At 43.3% G+C, this 15667-nt stretch overlaps 1 protein-coding gene across 1 annotated transcript; it reads right to left on the bottom strand.

Annotated features, from left to right (window-relative positions):
* Nucleotides 1-10904: 10904 nt before the first annotated feature.
* FGF23 (fibroblast growth factor 23) lies at nucleotides 10905-14348 on the bottom strand. Its single transcript, XM_068402356.1, has 3 exons — nucleotides 14126-14348; nucleotides 11867-11970; nucleotides 10905-11342 (listed from the first exon to the last, which is right to left on the bottom strand). Exons 1-3 carry the CDS (start codon nucleotides 14346-14348, stop codon nucleotides 10905-10907), a joined length of 765 nt encoding a protein of 254 aa, XP_068258457.1.
* Between the last annotated feature and the right edge of the window lie 1319 nt (nucleotides 14349-15667).

Raw genomic sequence — 15667 nt, 5'->3', positions numbered from 1 at the left:
AGGAAAGCTGAAGAGGGACTTTTTACAAGGGCAAGTAGTGATAGGATGAGGAGGAATGGTTTTAAACTGAAAGAGGGTAGATTTAGATTAGATATTAGGAAGAAATTCTTTATTGTGAGGGTGGTGAGACACTGGAACAGGTTGCCCAGAGAAGCTGTGGATGCCCCTTCCCTGGCAGTGTTTAAGGCCAGGTTGGATGAGGCTTTGAGCAACCTGGTCTAGAGGAAAGGTGTCCCTGCTTGTGGCAGGGAGGTTGGAACTAGATGATCTTTAAGGTCCCTTCCAATCCAAGCCATTCTATGATTCTATGATCATCCATGCTTTTGCTTTCAGCGCTGTGCTAAGGTACCTTGCAGATGCCTGGTGTTTTATTTGGGTTCCTCCATGGAGAAAACAGTCTCAGAAATAATTTCTAATAACACGTCATGATCCATAAAACGACAGTCTTTGGATCGTTCCTCTCAGCATTTATTCCTTGCTTTAAGATCCAGTTGCAGTTTCAGTTCACAACAGAGCAAGCTTCCTGGATAAGGAGAGAAAACAACTGAACGTACCTTGGTGTTTGTCCTGCTCTTGGAAAGAGACAGGAGTGGCAGAGATCATTTCTGGGCCCACGGTTGCTCTGCAGCGTGCTTTCTTCTACTTTCCCTGTGAATGAGTTTGAACAGTCCCAAGGCAGTACTGAGATTTCAAGTGTGTAGGAGACTAAATGATATCACCTGATTTTTTTATGATACCTTGGCATCTATTAAGTTTCTCATATGCTTCCACCCTGTTGCACATTCCTTCTGTGCTTCTTCCCCCTTTGAAATCCATGGAGCTAAACTTTAGCAATGAGAGGAGAAAGGGATTTTAGAGAAGAGCGGAGAGTTCCCCACCTACCTAACCACACTCCCACTGAAGACCACTGTCCTCTTGCCCACAAAATGCGACAGTACTGTGGTGCCTGGTGGTAATATGATGCTTCTCTTGATATTGGCACCATAGCAGATGCAGGTGATGCTACTGACTATGACAGAGCTCCATAGAGTATCTGTGGTGAGGGGAAGCACTGCAAGGAGATAATCTGTCAGACCCATGGGCACTTGCCTTTTTACAGCTCTCTGCTGGGTCTTGGTGGGCCTGGGGACCATTGCAGGAAAGAACTATGAGGATAGTATCTGCAATTTATTCAATGTGCAACCTCTGCAAACAGAGCCTTAGCATGGCCCTAGGAATGGAGTCAGAATATTTTGTATGAGCAGCAATAAGTGAGCAGTAATGGTAATTTACGAAGTATATTTTACTCTAAGATCTTGTAGCCAGGATCACAAATATTTCCTAGCAGAACTGAACTTCTATACCAGTGGTTTTTGATTGCTTTTAGGTTGCAGAAGAAGTTTCCGAGTAGAGGTGACAATCCCTTCATGGTCAGTTGTCCTGGTTTGGCCTAAACGAGGCCGATTTTCCTTTCAGTGATTTTTACTTTCAGCTAAGTCTCCTCTAAGTAACTGCACTTTCTGAAACTAACTGCATGTTTTTGCAGACAGTGTCTGCTTCCAGGACTGATAACGCTCGAAGTTTGTAGTTATCACTGGGGCACCGGTAGGGATGTTGTGCAGAAAGGCTTTTGCTGTACTTGTTCTTGAGAGAAACCAAGGTCACTGCTGAATTCCTCACTGCTTACGAGTGAAGAGCCGAAGGGTGGTCGCAGCTGCAGGGGGGAGCAGACAGGGCAGGTGACCCAAAATTGACCAACGAGGGTATTCCATCCCATACACGTCATTCTCGGTATAAAGCGGGGGGATCACGAGGGTCTTGCTCTCTTTCTGCTATGGCCAGTGTCCAAGGAGGACTCCGTCTGTTTTCCTGCTGCCCCCAATCCCGATCTGTGCGTTCCTGAATCCAGCTCTCGACCATCGCTAGGCCCAGGCTGGGCCTTCCCGGAGCCTGCCCTGCAGTGCCGGTGGTGACGTGGCTGACTTCAGGGGAGCTCAATCTTGGTTTTGTATATATATTTGTATATATTTGATTATTTCTATTATTGTTATTATACTCTTTTTCATTATTATAGTTTATTAAAACTGTTTTAATTTTCCAACCCAGAAGTCTCTCTCCCTTTTCCCTTTCCCTCTGGGGGGAGGGGGAAGGGATAACAGAGAGCATCTGCCGCAGGTTTAATAGCCGGCCCAGCTTTAAACCGTGACAGATTTATTGGCGCCCAACGTGGGGCCTGAGAGAAGCTCCGACAGGTTGCTCTGATAAGTCGAATCCCAGCTCCAGTGGGAGGAGATCCGGAGAGCTCAGCCAAGAGAGTATCAGATTTCTTCCTTTGAGATTTACGAGGGGTTGGAAATTAAAACAGATAGCTAAGATGGTAATGTTATTTGTGAGCCTTGTGTTACCTCTTCTCTTTATAAAGCTTGTTTTAGAGTTAAGTGTAATAATACCTTACTTGCCGTATGCACTGTGTGTTAGTGTTTTCATGTGGTTTAACAGGGCGTGCTGGTCGAAATGTGTCGTTTCGGTATGGGTTGTGATACTGATTTATGTCGTGATAAACTGGGCAGTCATTATTCCGATCTCTTATCTCTATGATACAATGATGGGCAGCTTTAATCGCGAATCCGTAGCTGCGCACACCGGGCGTCTTTTAACTGATTTTGATAGTATCTGCTCCTTTTTTGCCAAGCTGATTCCTGCAAAATTCGAACAGGGCATGTCGTTATTTTCATGTGTCCTGAATGTGTTACTGGTGTGCTATGTGATTAGATGTCAGTGCAGCAACAGCGGGAGGTATCATGCTGCCCCTGTAACCAGGAGAAAACACCGAAAGAAATCAGCTAGTAAAGTGAAGGATGATGACTCAGAGGCTTCTAAGGCAGAGCCAGCACAGGACCCAGGTGAGGGCCCTTCTCAGTCAGAGTCAGGGCCTGACACAGAGGGGGGTTTCCTTGATCGTCTTTTTAAAGAAGGCCCATTACACAAGAAGGACAAGAAAGGTCCTTCTAAAGCAGAACAATCACAGGAGGACTCGGACTTGGAAGTAGAGATAACCTACCACTCCTTATCCCTGAAAGAACCGCGAAATATAAGAAAAGATTTTAGTCGTTATGACGGTGAGCCAATTATTACCTGGTTGCTCCGATGCTGGGATAACGGGGCAGATAGCATAGAATTGGATAGTAGAGAAGCCAGACAGTTGGGATCCCTGTCCAGAGATGGTGGTATTGATAAGATGCTTCCAAGAAGGTCAAACACTATCAGTCTCTGGAGGCGACTCTTGTCAGCTGTAAAGAGCAGGTATCCCTATAAAGATGATGTTATGAGCCACCTAAGCAAATGGACCACTATAGAAAAAGGTATTAACTACCTTAGAGAACTAGTGGTGCAAGAGATCATTTATAAACACCCTCAGGACATTGTAGATCCTGTAAATCCTGATGAAGTGGAATGCAACCGATCCATGTTCCGGAAGGTTGTGAAGAGTGCTCCACCAACACATACCCATACATTGTCAATATTAGTCTGGGGAGAAGATGCTATGGCACGACCTAGTGTGGGCAAAATGGCTAACTATATGCAACAGTATGAAGATAGTATTTCTTCCCCACTGCAGGCCCGTGTCTTGGCTGTGGAAAAACTGACTAAGGAGAACAAGGACTCATTTAAACAACTGTCAGACAAACTGTCCAGGATCGAGAATAAACTTGAATCTCTACCTACACAGGCCCGCGTTGGAGCCTTTAGGAGGAAACGCCCTCCTACTGGACCGGCTCAAAGGAAACGGAACACGTCACGAGGTATCCTGTGGTTTACCCTGCGTGATTATGGGGAGGACATGAACAGATGGCATGGACAACCTACCAGTACCCCTACAGGCACGAGTACGTGAGTTGCAAGCTAACAGAAATACCAGAGAGAATTTTCCTAGGAGGATGGCTGCTCCACTTACCAATGAGCAGGACCCCAGTCAGGGTAGATGGGCCTCAAATCCCTTTTTTCCAAGAGTGAATAGGGGAAATGAAGGTCCAATCCCCGTGAGCTGCACGAATCCAATCTTTAATTAGAGGGGCCCTGCCTCCAGCCAGGAGGAGGAGAGGGATAACCGGATTTATTGGACTGTGTGGATTCGATGGCCTGGCACATTAGAACCACAAAAGTATCGAGCCCTGGTAGACACTGGTGCACAGTGCACCCTCATGCCATCGAATCATAAAGGGACAGAATCTGTCAGTATTTCGGGAATAACAGGGGGATCGCAAGAGTTATCTGTATTGGAGGCCGAAGTGAGCCTAACAGAAAATGAATGGAAAAAGCACCCCATTGTGACTGGTCCAGATGCTCCATGCATCCTTGGCATAGACTACCTTAAGAAAGGGTATTTTAAGGACCCAAAAGGATATAGATGGGCCTTTGGTGTAGCAGCTGTAGAGACTGAGGACATTAAACAGCTGTCTACCTTGCCTGGCCTCTCAGAGGATCCTTTTGTTGTGGGGTTGCTGAAAGTTGAAGAACAACAGGTGCCAATTGCTACTGCCACGGTGCACCGACGACAATATCGCACCAATCGAGACTCCCTGATCCCCATTCATAAACTGATTAGACAATTAGAAAATCAAGGAGTGATTAGCAAGACTCGCTCACCCTTTAATAGTCCTATAGGGCCAGTGCAAAAGTCTAATGGAGAATGGAGATTAACTGTGGACTATCGTGGCCTAAATGAAGTTACACCACCTCTGAGTGCTGCTGTGCCAGACATGCTAGAACTTCAATACGAACTGGAGTCAAAGGCAGCCAAGTGGTACGCCACTATAGACATTGCTAATGCATTTTTCTCTATTCCCTTGGCACCAAAGTGCAGGCCACAGTTTGCTTTTACCTGGAGAGGTATCCAGTACACCTGGAATCGACTGCCCCAGGGGTGGAAACACAGTCCTACTATTTGCCACGGACTGATCCAGACTGCACTAGAAGAGGGTGGAGCTCCAGAACATTTGCAATATATTGATGACATCATTGTATGGGGTGATACAGCAGCAGAAGTTTTTGACAAAGGGGAGAAAATAATTCAAATTCTTCTGCAAGCTGGTTTTGCCATAAAAAGAGGCAAGGTCAAGGGGCCTGCCCGGGAGATCCAGTTTTTAGGGATTAAATGGCAAGATGGGCGTCGCCAGATCCCGATAGAGGTGATCAACAAAATAACAGCTATGTCCCCACCAACTAACAAAAAGGAAACACAAGCCTTCTTAGGCGTTGTGGGTTTCTGGAGAATGCATATTCCAGATTACAGCCAGATTGTACGCCCTCTTTATCAAGTGACCAGAAAGAAAAATGATTTTCAGTGGGGCCCTGAATAACAACAGGCTTTTGAACAGATTAAACAAGAAATTGTGCATGCAGTAGCCCTTGGACCAGTCCGTATGGGACAAGATGTTAAAAATGTGCTCTACACCGCAGCTGGGGACAATGGTCCTACCTGGAGCCTCTGGCAGAAAGTGCCAGGGGAGACTCGAGGTCGACCCCTAGGATTTTGGAGTCGAGGATACAAGGGCTCTGAGGCCAATTACACCCCAACTGAAAAAGAGATACTGGCAGCATACGAAGGAGTTAGAGCTGCCTCAGAGGTAATCGGTACTGAAGCACAGCTTCTCCTAGCACCCCGATTACCAGTACTAGGCTGGATGTTCAAGGGTAAGGTTCCTACTACTCATCATGCAACTGATGCTACATGGAGTAAATGGATTGCATTAATTACACAGAGGGCTCGAATAGGAAACCCTAATCGCCCAGGAATCTTAGAAGTGATTATGGACTGGCCAGAAGGCAAAGACTTCGGAATGCCACCAGGAAAGGAGGTGACACGTGCTGAAGAAGCCCCACCGTATAATGAACTACCAGAGGATGAAAAGCAGTATGTCCTGTTCACCTATGGATCCTGCCGTCTTGTAGGAAAGCATCGGAAGTGGAAAGCTGCTGTATGGAGTCCCATACGACGAGTCACAGAAGCCACAGAAGGACAAGGTGAATCAAGTCAATTCGCAGAGGTAAAAGCCATCCAGCTGGCTTTAGACATTGCTGAACGAGAAAAGTGGCCAAGGCTGTATGTTTATACTGGCTCATGGATGGTGGCAAATGCCTTGTGGGGGTGGTTAAAGAAGTGGAAGCGAAGCAACTGGCAGCGTAAAGGTAAACCTATTTGGGCTGTTGAACTGTGGCAAGATATTGCTGCTCTGCTAGAGAAACTAGTTGTGAAGGTACGTCATGTAGATGCTCACGTACCTAAAAGTCGGGCAACTGAGGAACATCGAAACAACCAACAAGCGGATCAAGCTGCTAAAGTGTTCCAAACAGATTTGGACTGGGAACATAAAGGTGAACTATTTTTAGCTCGGTGGGCTCATGACACTTCAGGTCATCAAGGGAGAGATGCAACATACAGATGGGCTCGTGACCGAGGGGTGGACTTAACTATGGACTCTATTGCACAGGTTATCCATGATTGTGAAACATGCGCCACAATTAAGCAAGCCAAACGGTTAAAACCTTTGTGGTATGGGGGGCGGTGGTTGAAATATAAATATGGGGAGGCCTGGCAAATTGACTACATCACACTCCCTCAAACCCGCCAGGGTAAACTTTATGTGCTTACCATGGTGGAGGCGACCACCGGATGGCTGGAAACATACCCTGTGCCCCATGCCACTGCCCGGAACACTATCCTGGGCCTCGAAAAGCAAATCTTGTGGCGACATGGCACGCCAGAGAGAATTGAGTCGGACAATGGTACTCATTTCAAAAACAGTCTCATAGATAACTGGGCCAAAGAGCATGGCATCGAATGGGTATATCACATCCCCTATCATGCACCAGCATCTGGGAAAGTTGAACGGTATAATGGGCTATTAAAAACTACCCTAAAAGCAATGGGGGGTGGAACCTTTAAAAACTCGGATAAGCATTTGGCACAAGCTACCTGGCTAGTTAACACCAGAGGATCTATCAACCGAGCTGGCCCTGCTCAGTCAGACCTTTTACATACAGTAGAAGGGGATAAAGTCCCTGTGGTGCATGAAAGGAATCTGTTGGAAAAATCTGTCTGGGTTCTTCCTGCTACGGGCAAAGGTAAACCCATTCATGGGATTGCTTTTGCTCAAGGACCTGGATGTACTTGGTGGGTGATGCTGCAGGATGGTGGAGTCCAATGTGTCCCTGAAGGTGATCTGATCTTGGGTGAGAATACTTAATTCTGAACTGCATGATGTTAATTGCTGCATAATACTAACAGTGTTCATAAGTGTCTTTCAGGTTGAAGCAGTGGTGATGAGACCGGAGCTAGCTGCAAGTGGCGTCCAGTAACCTCCTCGAGACTGACATCTTTAACCTGCAACCCGTGGGCACGAACTGTGACAAAGCTCATACCATCTCTCCTACCCTGGGAGACTCCTAGCCAGATGGAAACCCACAATCCTGAACTAAATGAACTTGATGAACTTTTTTTTTTGTATAGATGAATCATAAACTAATGTTATCTGTATATATTTTAAAATGGAAAATTAGTGGTGATCTGAGTATGACGTGAATGGTATGGAATAAGGGCTGGAATGTCCTGGTTTGGCCTAAACGAGGCCGATTTTCCTTTCAGTGATTTTTACTTTCAGCTAAGTCTCCTCTAAGTAACTGCACTTTCTGAAACTAACTGCATTTTTTGCAGACAGTGGTCTGCTATCCAGGACTGATAACGCTCGAAGTTTGTAGTTATCACTGGGGCAACCGGTAGGGATGTTGTGCAGAAAGGCTTTTGCTGTACGTGTTCTTGAGAGAAAACCAAGGTCACTGCTGAATTCCTCACTGCTTACGAGTGAAGAGCCGAAGGGTGGTCGCAGCTGCAGGGGGGAGCAGACAGGGCAGTGACCCAAAATTGACCACGAGGGTATTCCATCCCATACACGTCATTCTCGTATAAAGCGGGGGGATCACGAGGGTCTTGCTCTCTTTCTGCTATGGCCAGTGTCCAAGGAGGACTCCGTCTGTTTTCCTGCTGCCCCCAATCCCGATCTGTGCGTTCCTGAATCCAGCTCTCGACCATCGCTAGGCCCAGGCTGGGCCTTCCCGGAGCCTGCCCTGCAGTGCCGGTGGTGACGTGGCTGACTTCAGGGGAGCTCAATCTTGGTTTTGTATATATATTTGTATATATTTGATTATTTCTATTATTGTTATTATACTCTCTTTCATTATTATAGTTTATTAAAACTGTTTTAATTTTCCAACCCAGAAGTCTCTCTCCCTTTTCCCTTTCCCTCTGGGAGGAGGGCGGGGGGATAACAGAGAGCATCTGCCGCAGGTTTAATAGCCGGCCCAGCTTTAAACTGTGACATCAGTCTAGACCTACTAAGGCTTTGTTTCTCTCAACGTCTTTCACAGAACTTTCATGGTTGTGGTGCATGAAACACCCAGGAAGCTGCAGCCTATGAGGCTGACAATCACAAGGGGTAGTGGGACACACAAATTTTCAGATACAGCTAGTACCATTTGTTCACCCAAGTCCATCCGGAATGAGGAGCTTGAACAGATGATGCAAAATCCACCATTTGGAGAGAAGGAAAAGTTTATTGGTACTTTTATAAAAAGAAACAGTCTCTATAATATGTTGTCATAAATATTCATAAATATTCTGTGGGACTTAAGACCCACTCAAATAAATAAATAAATATTGCAATATAAATAAGTAATGCTTTCTTACTAGCTGGTGATGGCCAGCATCTCCTCTGAAGAATTAATTCTTCTGACATTTCAATACAGTTCTCTAAAGTTACAAATACAGTTTTTGATGCAAAATCCATTGTGCATTCACTCTTAGCTTAGGGACTAAATCCCCTGGCTATTGGTGGAGTGAGCAACCTTTCTTACTTTATTCTAATGTATGAATATAGATATCATATAGACATTTAATCCCACTGACATTTCTCATCAAAATTTGGTATGGATTGAGACAGAACTTCTCATTATTCAAATTGTTGTAGGTCCAATGACTCGGAGTCCTAGAGGACTCTGTGGAGCTTACAACAATTTATGCAAAATGAAAACTTTGCTTGTGTAATTGCAGTCCAGAGTTCTCAAGGAGCAAAAGCCAAGAAGAATGGTATAGGGATCAAGTAAAATTATTAAACTAGAGCACATAAATAAAATCACACCTCTCCACTGTATAGACAGCAAGGTAAAAAGTCTGGCTGTATTTTGAATAAGCAAGAAAACACACAACTATCTGCCCACCCTGCAATTCTCCTAAATCTGTTAGAATCACTCCTTTCCTTTTGAAACTAATCAAAAACATGATGAGTTTAGAGGATGAAAACCAACCAATTATGAGGCAGAACTCTTGGTCTAATACTAATCATTTGACTTGTCCTGCGCTCCTAAGAACTTGTATGAATTAGGAACCACTCCACATAGGAAAACTATTCCAACAGCAGAATTAGGCCCATCAGTACCTTGCTAGATTTCTGCAGAGTACGTCAAGAATAACTTTCTGAAAACCACACAGATTTAAGGTTACAGGAAAATCAAATTAAATGAAAATAAATAAAGGAAAAAATAGCTAAGTATGTACACAATTTTCAGAGTCCTTGTGGAAATGAATATAGCTCCATTAAAACCAATCAAGCTATACTGAATTCTACTGGCTAACAATTTGACACCTGAATTACAATAAAAAGCTCTTCTCTGCAGATATCACATCTTAACTAAAGATTTGTAAACTTCAGGCATATATATATGGAGGTTAGATTCTGATAAGTAAACTTACCCATAACATATACCAATATAGGGAAAAGGTTTTGTCAACATTAGAGATTTCTTGATTGACATTAAAGTAATTTCACTCTTACAAGTATAAAGCATCTGATACCTGGTCAGAACTACATAGAAACATGTACGTTAAACTTAGATTCTTCTTTTCTAAATGCAAACCTAATTTTCTCTCTATTAGATGAGAGTCTTCATGAGCTATTAATAGTTTAACACGTATAAGGCATAATTTTTTTTATTATTTTTTTCCCCTGTGTAGTTCAGCAGTGTGCAAACCAAACCATCCTGTTTAACACACTGTTGATTATTAGTAATCCTGGTAATTCACTCTGGGTTGGAAATAAGCAAAACTATTGAATGTCTCTACATTATATTTCCATATTGTTATGCTAGAATTTAGTGAATATAGAAGTGCGATAGAGAAGGACTTGAGCGGAACAGTGAGACTGTCCTCTTTTTTTCCCAGACCTCAGCTAGGATTCAATAAGCGTCAGAAATTACATTTTCTACACAAGACCATTTGATCCTGTCCTGTTCTCCTATCAGTTACTCCAATTTTCCATGTATGCTGCTCCTATGACAGCAGACCAATCATTTTTTCACTCATGTGGGCATGAAAAGAGACTGAAGCTCCAACCTTAACAGCTAAAAACATATCTAGTAATTTTTATATAATAAAATAGCACACCATCAGTCAGTTTGTCTGCTGTGCTTGCGCAGTCAGGGATGGTGCTAATAAGAAGATTCTCTGCCTCTGTTGGAATCTCAGGTGCTCCAGGTCTCTTCCTAGCTACATCAGTACCATAACATTGATTTCTTATTTCATTCAAGTGAATTCAGTTTTTCACTGATGCATACTAAACATGATTCAGACCCTAAAATGTTTAGTTTGTATATTCTTTTCAAAAATGTATCTTCTTTCCAGTAAAACAGCCCCAACTGGAAAATGTCCACCTTGTTTTTTCAGTAAACTGTTATCTACAAGTAAAACATTTGAAATGGAGGATTTTTTTTCCAGTGTCTTTCGGGTTTATAATAGCCATTTTGAGAGTTAGAAAACAGAGTGAGTCTGCCAGACAGTTCCTTTTGTCTTCAATTTGCAAGTGGTGGGTCCCCAGTTATCTTGTAATATGAAAGCGAGGACTCGCATACCTCCTGGCATCCATCATAGCATATGGATCATCTGGGTTGACCACGTCGTTCTGGTTGATTCTCATGGGTTCTCTGGGCATGTGGGAAAAGTCTGCTTGCTGCTGCAGCTGAGATCCGAATGCAGAGATCTTTCTCTGTGGGACCAGGATCTGGTGAGGATCCATTGGATCGATATCTGCACTTCTAGTATTTCTGTGGGGCTCCGGTGTGTTGAATCGAAACAAAGGGATTTCATTTCTCCTGGACAAAAACTGGGAGTATGGTGGTGGATTCATACCAGGGAAGAAAGCTTGTTTAACTCTGCCTAAGCTAACCAGGAAGTTGTGTTTGGGAGACTGGTACACATCATATCCATTTTCCAGCGTCCTGTGGTTGAACACGCAGTCCTCTTGACTGAAGTAATGCTTAGGGAAAAACATATGACACCTGTGAGCAGAGGGTTTTGGTGAATGACAAGTGCCGATTAAAGACGGAAAGAGGGATGAGAACTTGCAGCAGGTGTTTTTTTGATCTGCCAGCTCTGTAACTCAGACAACTCAGGTTTAGTCAAATGTAGATCTAAGATGTGTGCCCATGTTTTCAGCAAAGATATTATAATGATAACATTGTTTTCTTTGACAAGGCTGCATTGTTTGAGCTTCTCCAAACCCATGGCTCTAGGCTACAGCAGGAATTCAGATTGGTCCATCATTGGATCTAATTCTTCCCTTGTTTACCCAAGCAGGAACTCAGATGGTTTTTATCAGCTCTACAACTCAATGCAATTAAAGAACAGAGGAAAGTTTAACCTAAATGTCAGGTCCTCAGCTTGCTGAAATCTGCATCCTCCTACTGTGGCTATGCAGATTTGCCCTAGCTGAGGAAACAGGCACCACTGTAGCAGAGTGCATTTGCCTTTCAGTCTTGAGTCTTAGTAAAGCTTACTCACCGAACCAAAAATGTTTCCTTTCATGTCCATACATAGGTAGCATCCGCTCTTCACGCCTATGATTATTACTGAGCCAGCACCCTCGGACTTGATCATTAAGGCACCTGTTTAGAAAAACAAAGATGTCAAATCCAGGACTCAGTTCAACACTGTACTATTGCCTTACAGATCCACAGATGCTCTGGCTGGAAGTGTCTTCTGGGGGTCTGAACCAACCTCCCACGTGAACTGGGACTGTTGCCCACCCTAGACGAGCTTAGCCCTGGCTTTGTCTGTCTGAACCTTGGAAAGCTCCCAGGATGGAGATGCCACTACCTCTCCAGGTGCCCTGTTCCAGTGCTGCACTAACCTCCCAAAGACAGTTTTTTTCCCTAACATCCCCTCTGAAGTCCTAAACCACAGGATGGGGCCATTATCCTTAGTTCTGTCATCGGCCACTACCAAGGGGAGTTTTTCTCCCTCATCTTTGTGACTGCCCTATGGTATTAGACTACCCTTAACCTCCTTTTTACTATACTAAACAAGCCCAGCTCCCTCAACCTTTCCCAATACATTGTGCTAAAGGCCCCTGACCATCCTGAAAACCCTCTGCCAGACCAGCTCTGGTTTCTCCACATCCATCTTGAACTGGAGTTGTTATAGTGCTCCAAGAGCAGTTTCACTGGGGTCAAGCAAAGTGGGAATACTACTGACCGCAGTAGGTGGTTTGCCTTTCTCTCAAAGTGAGTGTGCTGTTGACTTGTGTTTGACTCAATGCCTGCTGTAACCCTTGGGTCCTTCCTGGGAGGGATATACACATCCAGCCTCATCCCAGCCTGTGCTGCTGCAGGGGGTTATTGCAGCCCTGGTACAGAACTTTGCGCTTCTCATTTATCTGGCAACTCAGTGGTACCATGGTGACATGGCAGAGATTCAGTCACCCTCCTTTTCATGACCCATTGCGTTGTCTCATTTCCACCCTTCCCGCTTCACCGTTCCAAATATTGGTGTATATTTGCTTCATGGCAGATATGAGCAAAATATGGTATTTTGCTGGCTATTGTTCTCTAAAATATCACACTGGTTCTTGACCAAAATGAGTTTTATAAAACCTTTAAATATGAAGGAAGAATAACAAGACAGTGCAAGCATCCGTGCAAGTGTGTCATTAGTAATTCCCAAAAAACCACAAAATAAAATAGCAGAACTTGATCCTTTTTTTCTCCTTGATTAAACTATAACTTTTAAAAACATCCTTTGCTCCTTATATATTTATGTAAAAACATCATTACATATGCTTACATTTTTAAATGAGTGGATGAAGAAAACACTATGGCAGCAACAATAATAAACATGACTTTATGATGCCTAGCTGCTTGTGATTTGAGTGCTGCTAAAAGACAAGTACTTTTTAAATGCTTTGAAAGAACCCTAAGTCATAACCCCCCCCCATTTTTCTACTAACTACAGTTTTTGGGCCAGGTATTCAGCAGAGGAAGAAGAACACCTTAGTTTTCCATGACAATAAACTATGATGAGACAGTTTGAGAACCTTTTAGTCACAGTAGGGAATGGTTACTCCAGAGACTTAGCACTTCTTTTATGACAATCTGGCCTTCTGTATTTTCCCACTGTTTAATCAACTGTTGCTTGCTCAGTTACCCATGTTCTATGCACAGCTGAGTTTCTGACATGCACCTACATTAAAGACACAAATCTGAAGCCTGCCTCACAAACCAATTTCCGATGCAGAGATGTATTGATGTATTTGTAAGGAAATGACCTAGTTTTAGTAGTTGTCAGCTCTCTACCTGAAAATAAAGATTTTACAGATGCTATCAATCAGTTTTGCACCACAGCTGTGCTGAGTTCCCTCAGTGCAATTCCTTTAGCAATACTGTCACTGCAATGGGAAGTAGCGATATGGAGGATGTCATCACTAACCTCTGATAGGAACTTCTACAAGAAGCTGTGGATAAAATCATGAAGTGAAGGATAATTCAGGTACTTTTTGCTTTCAGAGTATCGCAGGAACCATAGGACTTTACTTCTCTTAGGTGAGGAATGAAATTCTCTATCCGCTAAATTCCTCTGGAGTGATTTTGTTTATTTGTTAAACAAAAGGAGGATTATAATTATGTATATTTTCCATTTCATATCTATACTCCTCTGTCTGCCTGCCTAATGAGAGAAGGTTTTCTATAGGCAGTGAGAAAACAAAAGTCTTGTTCTCCCTCCCCTGCTCCCATGAAGACTGAGGGTCCATAGTAAGATACTTACTGTAAATGGTTTGGTGAGGAACACCATCAACGTAGCCATCAGCGTTGATTTGGAGATGGAAGCTGTTCCTCTCTGTGTCCGTGTAGAGGTGCATCAGGTGATCTCCATTCCTCCAGCTGGGATTCAGCAGTGGAGAGGAGTTGGGAAAGGCGAGGGTAGCCTTCAGGCTACAGAGTATCAGCAGCGTGTACCCCAGGCAGCTGTAGGGACTGGTCTGCAGCATGGCTCACTGTTCCTACCCGTTGATCAGTATCTGCAACTTGGTACGCCTCTGTGCTTCTCACTTTCCCTTGGTCTCCTGTGTCTGGAGTGTGGATCCTCAGATAGGTTCCCTTCTTTCCTGCAGAGGCTTATAAAGGGCAGCAAAGTGACATCACACAGGAAAAACTTCTCCACATCCTTGACTTTTGTCAAAGCAACATTTTAAGTGTCCCAAAACCTCAAGGGAAGGATCTCTGGCTAAGGTGCGGGGGGGAAAAATGTAAGGTTTCTAAAGACAGCTCACGAAAGCTAATCATATGTTCAAATGTTATCTACAACCCTGTGACATCTGAAAGCTTCCCACGCCCCTACTGTTAGATCCAGGAAGAGCAATCCACTGCACTTTACTTTTACTGAAGGGAATGACCCTTCAGACCTGAACTATCTTTTTTCTCAGATATGTTTATTCAGATTCCCACCTCCCCTCTCAGTTTCCCAAATACATTCTGATTTAGTGGAAACATCAAATACTGCTAAAATACTTTGCATATGTATCAAAAGCTTTTATTAGATTGTCCTGGGCCCGATTGCCCCTTCATTATGATGTAAGTTTAGCAGTGAGCCTGTTGGGCTTGTATTTGTGTCCTCCATTCGAGTAAAGGAAACTTGATATGAGCACAACCCACTTCAAATAAGCTGTCCCTTTTATTTCTCCAGTTTCATTTTGAGTCGCCTAAATAATTTAAAGTTGGCTAAGCAGCTGAAACTTACCTGTAAAACACTTAAAAACTACAAGTTCATTCCTGCATTGCACATCTGGCTGGCAGTCTTTTACAGAGTCATACAGGTTAGCATGGCCAGTAGATCTAGGATCTGAATCAAACCTGAAATCACTTTTCAGTTGTCCTGCCAATGTTCTACGGCTTTACAAACAAATTTTCTGATTTAAAAAAAAATATAGTTCCATTTATTGTATGGAAAAGCTGTACTAATGGGTCACTGTGTATACGGGTAAAACAACGATGATAGGAATAACAGGATATAAAACTAGACTGTGTTAAGTTTTCTTTCAAAAATTAATACAAAACTGAAAAGAGTACCAAATAATAATGTTTTTTTTTAAAGAAACATGAGGATTTTAATTGTAGCAGTCCTAGTTTCAGTTACAGTCTCTAGTTGGACGCAGTATGCAAAATTCTTAGTTTTGTTAACAAGCTGTGGAGCAGTGTCATCAGCACCAAACATATTATGGATTGATGCAACTACAACCAACTGCAAAAGTTTATTTGATTTTTTTTATTGTTTAAAATTAGCAAAACTCTGCCAAATTTTTCTATCACA

This window comes from Nyctibius grandis, chromosome 5 (assembly GCF_013368605.1).
Source record: "Nyctibius grandis isolate bNycGra1 chromosome 5, bNycGra1.pri, whole genome shotgun sequence".
NCBI classification, from domain to species: Eukaryota; Metazoa; Chordata; class Aves; order Nyctibiiformes; family Nyctibiidae; genus Nyctibius; species Nyctibius grandis.
The sequence above is the reverse complement of the archived record's forward strand: the minus strand, read 5'-3'. Positions and strand labels throughout refer to the sequence as shown.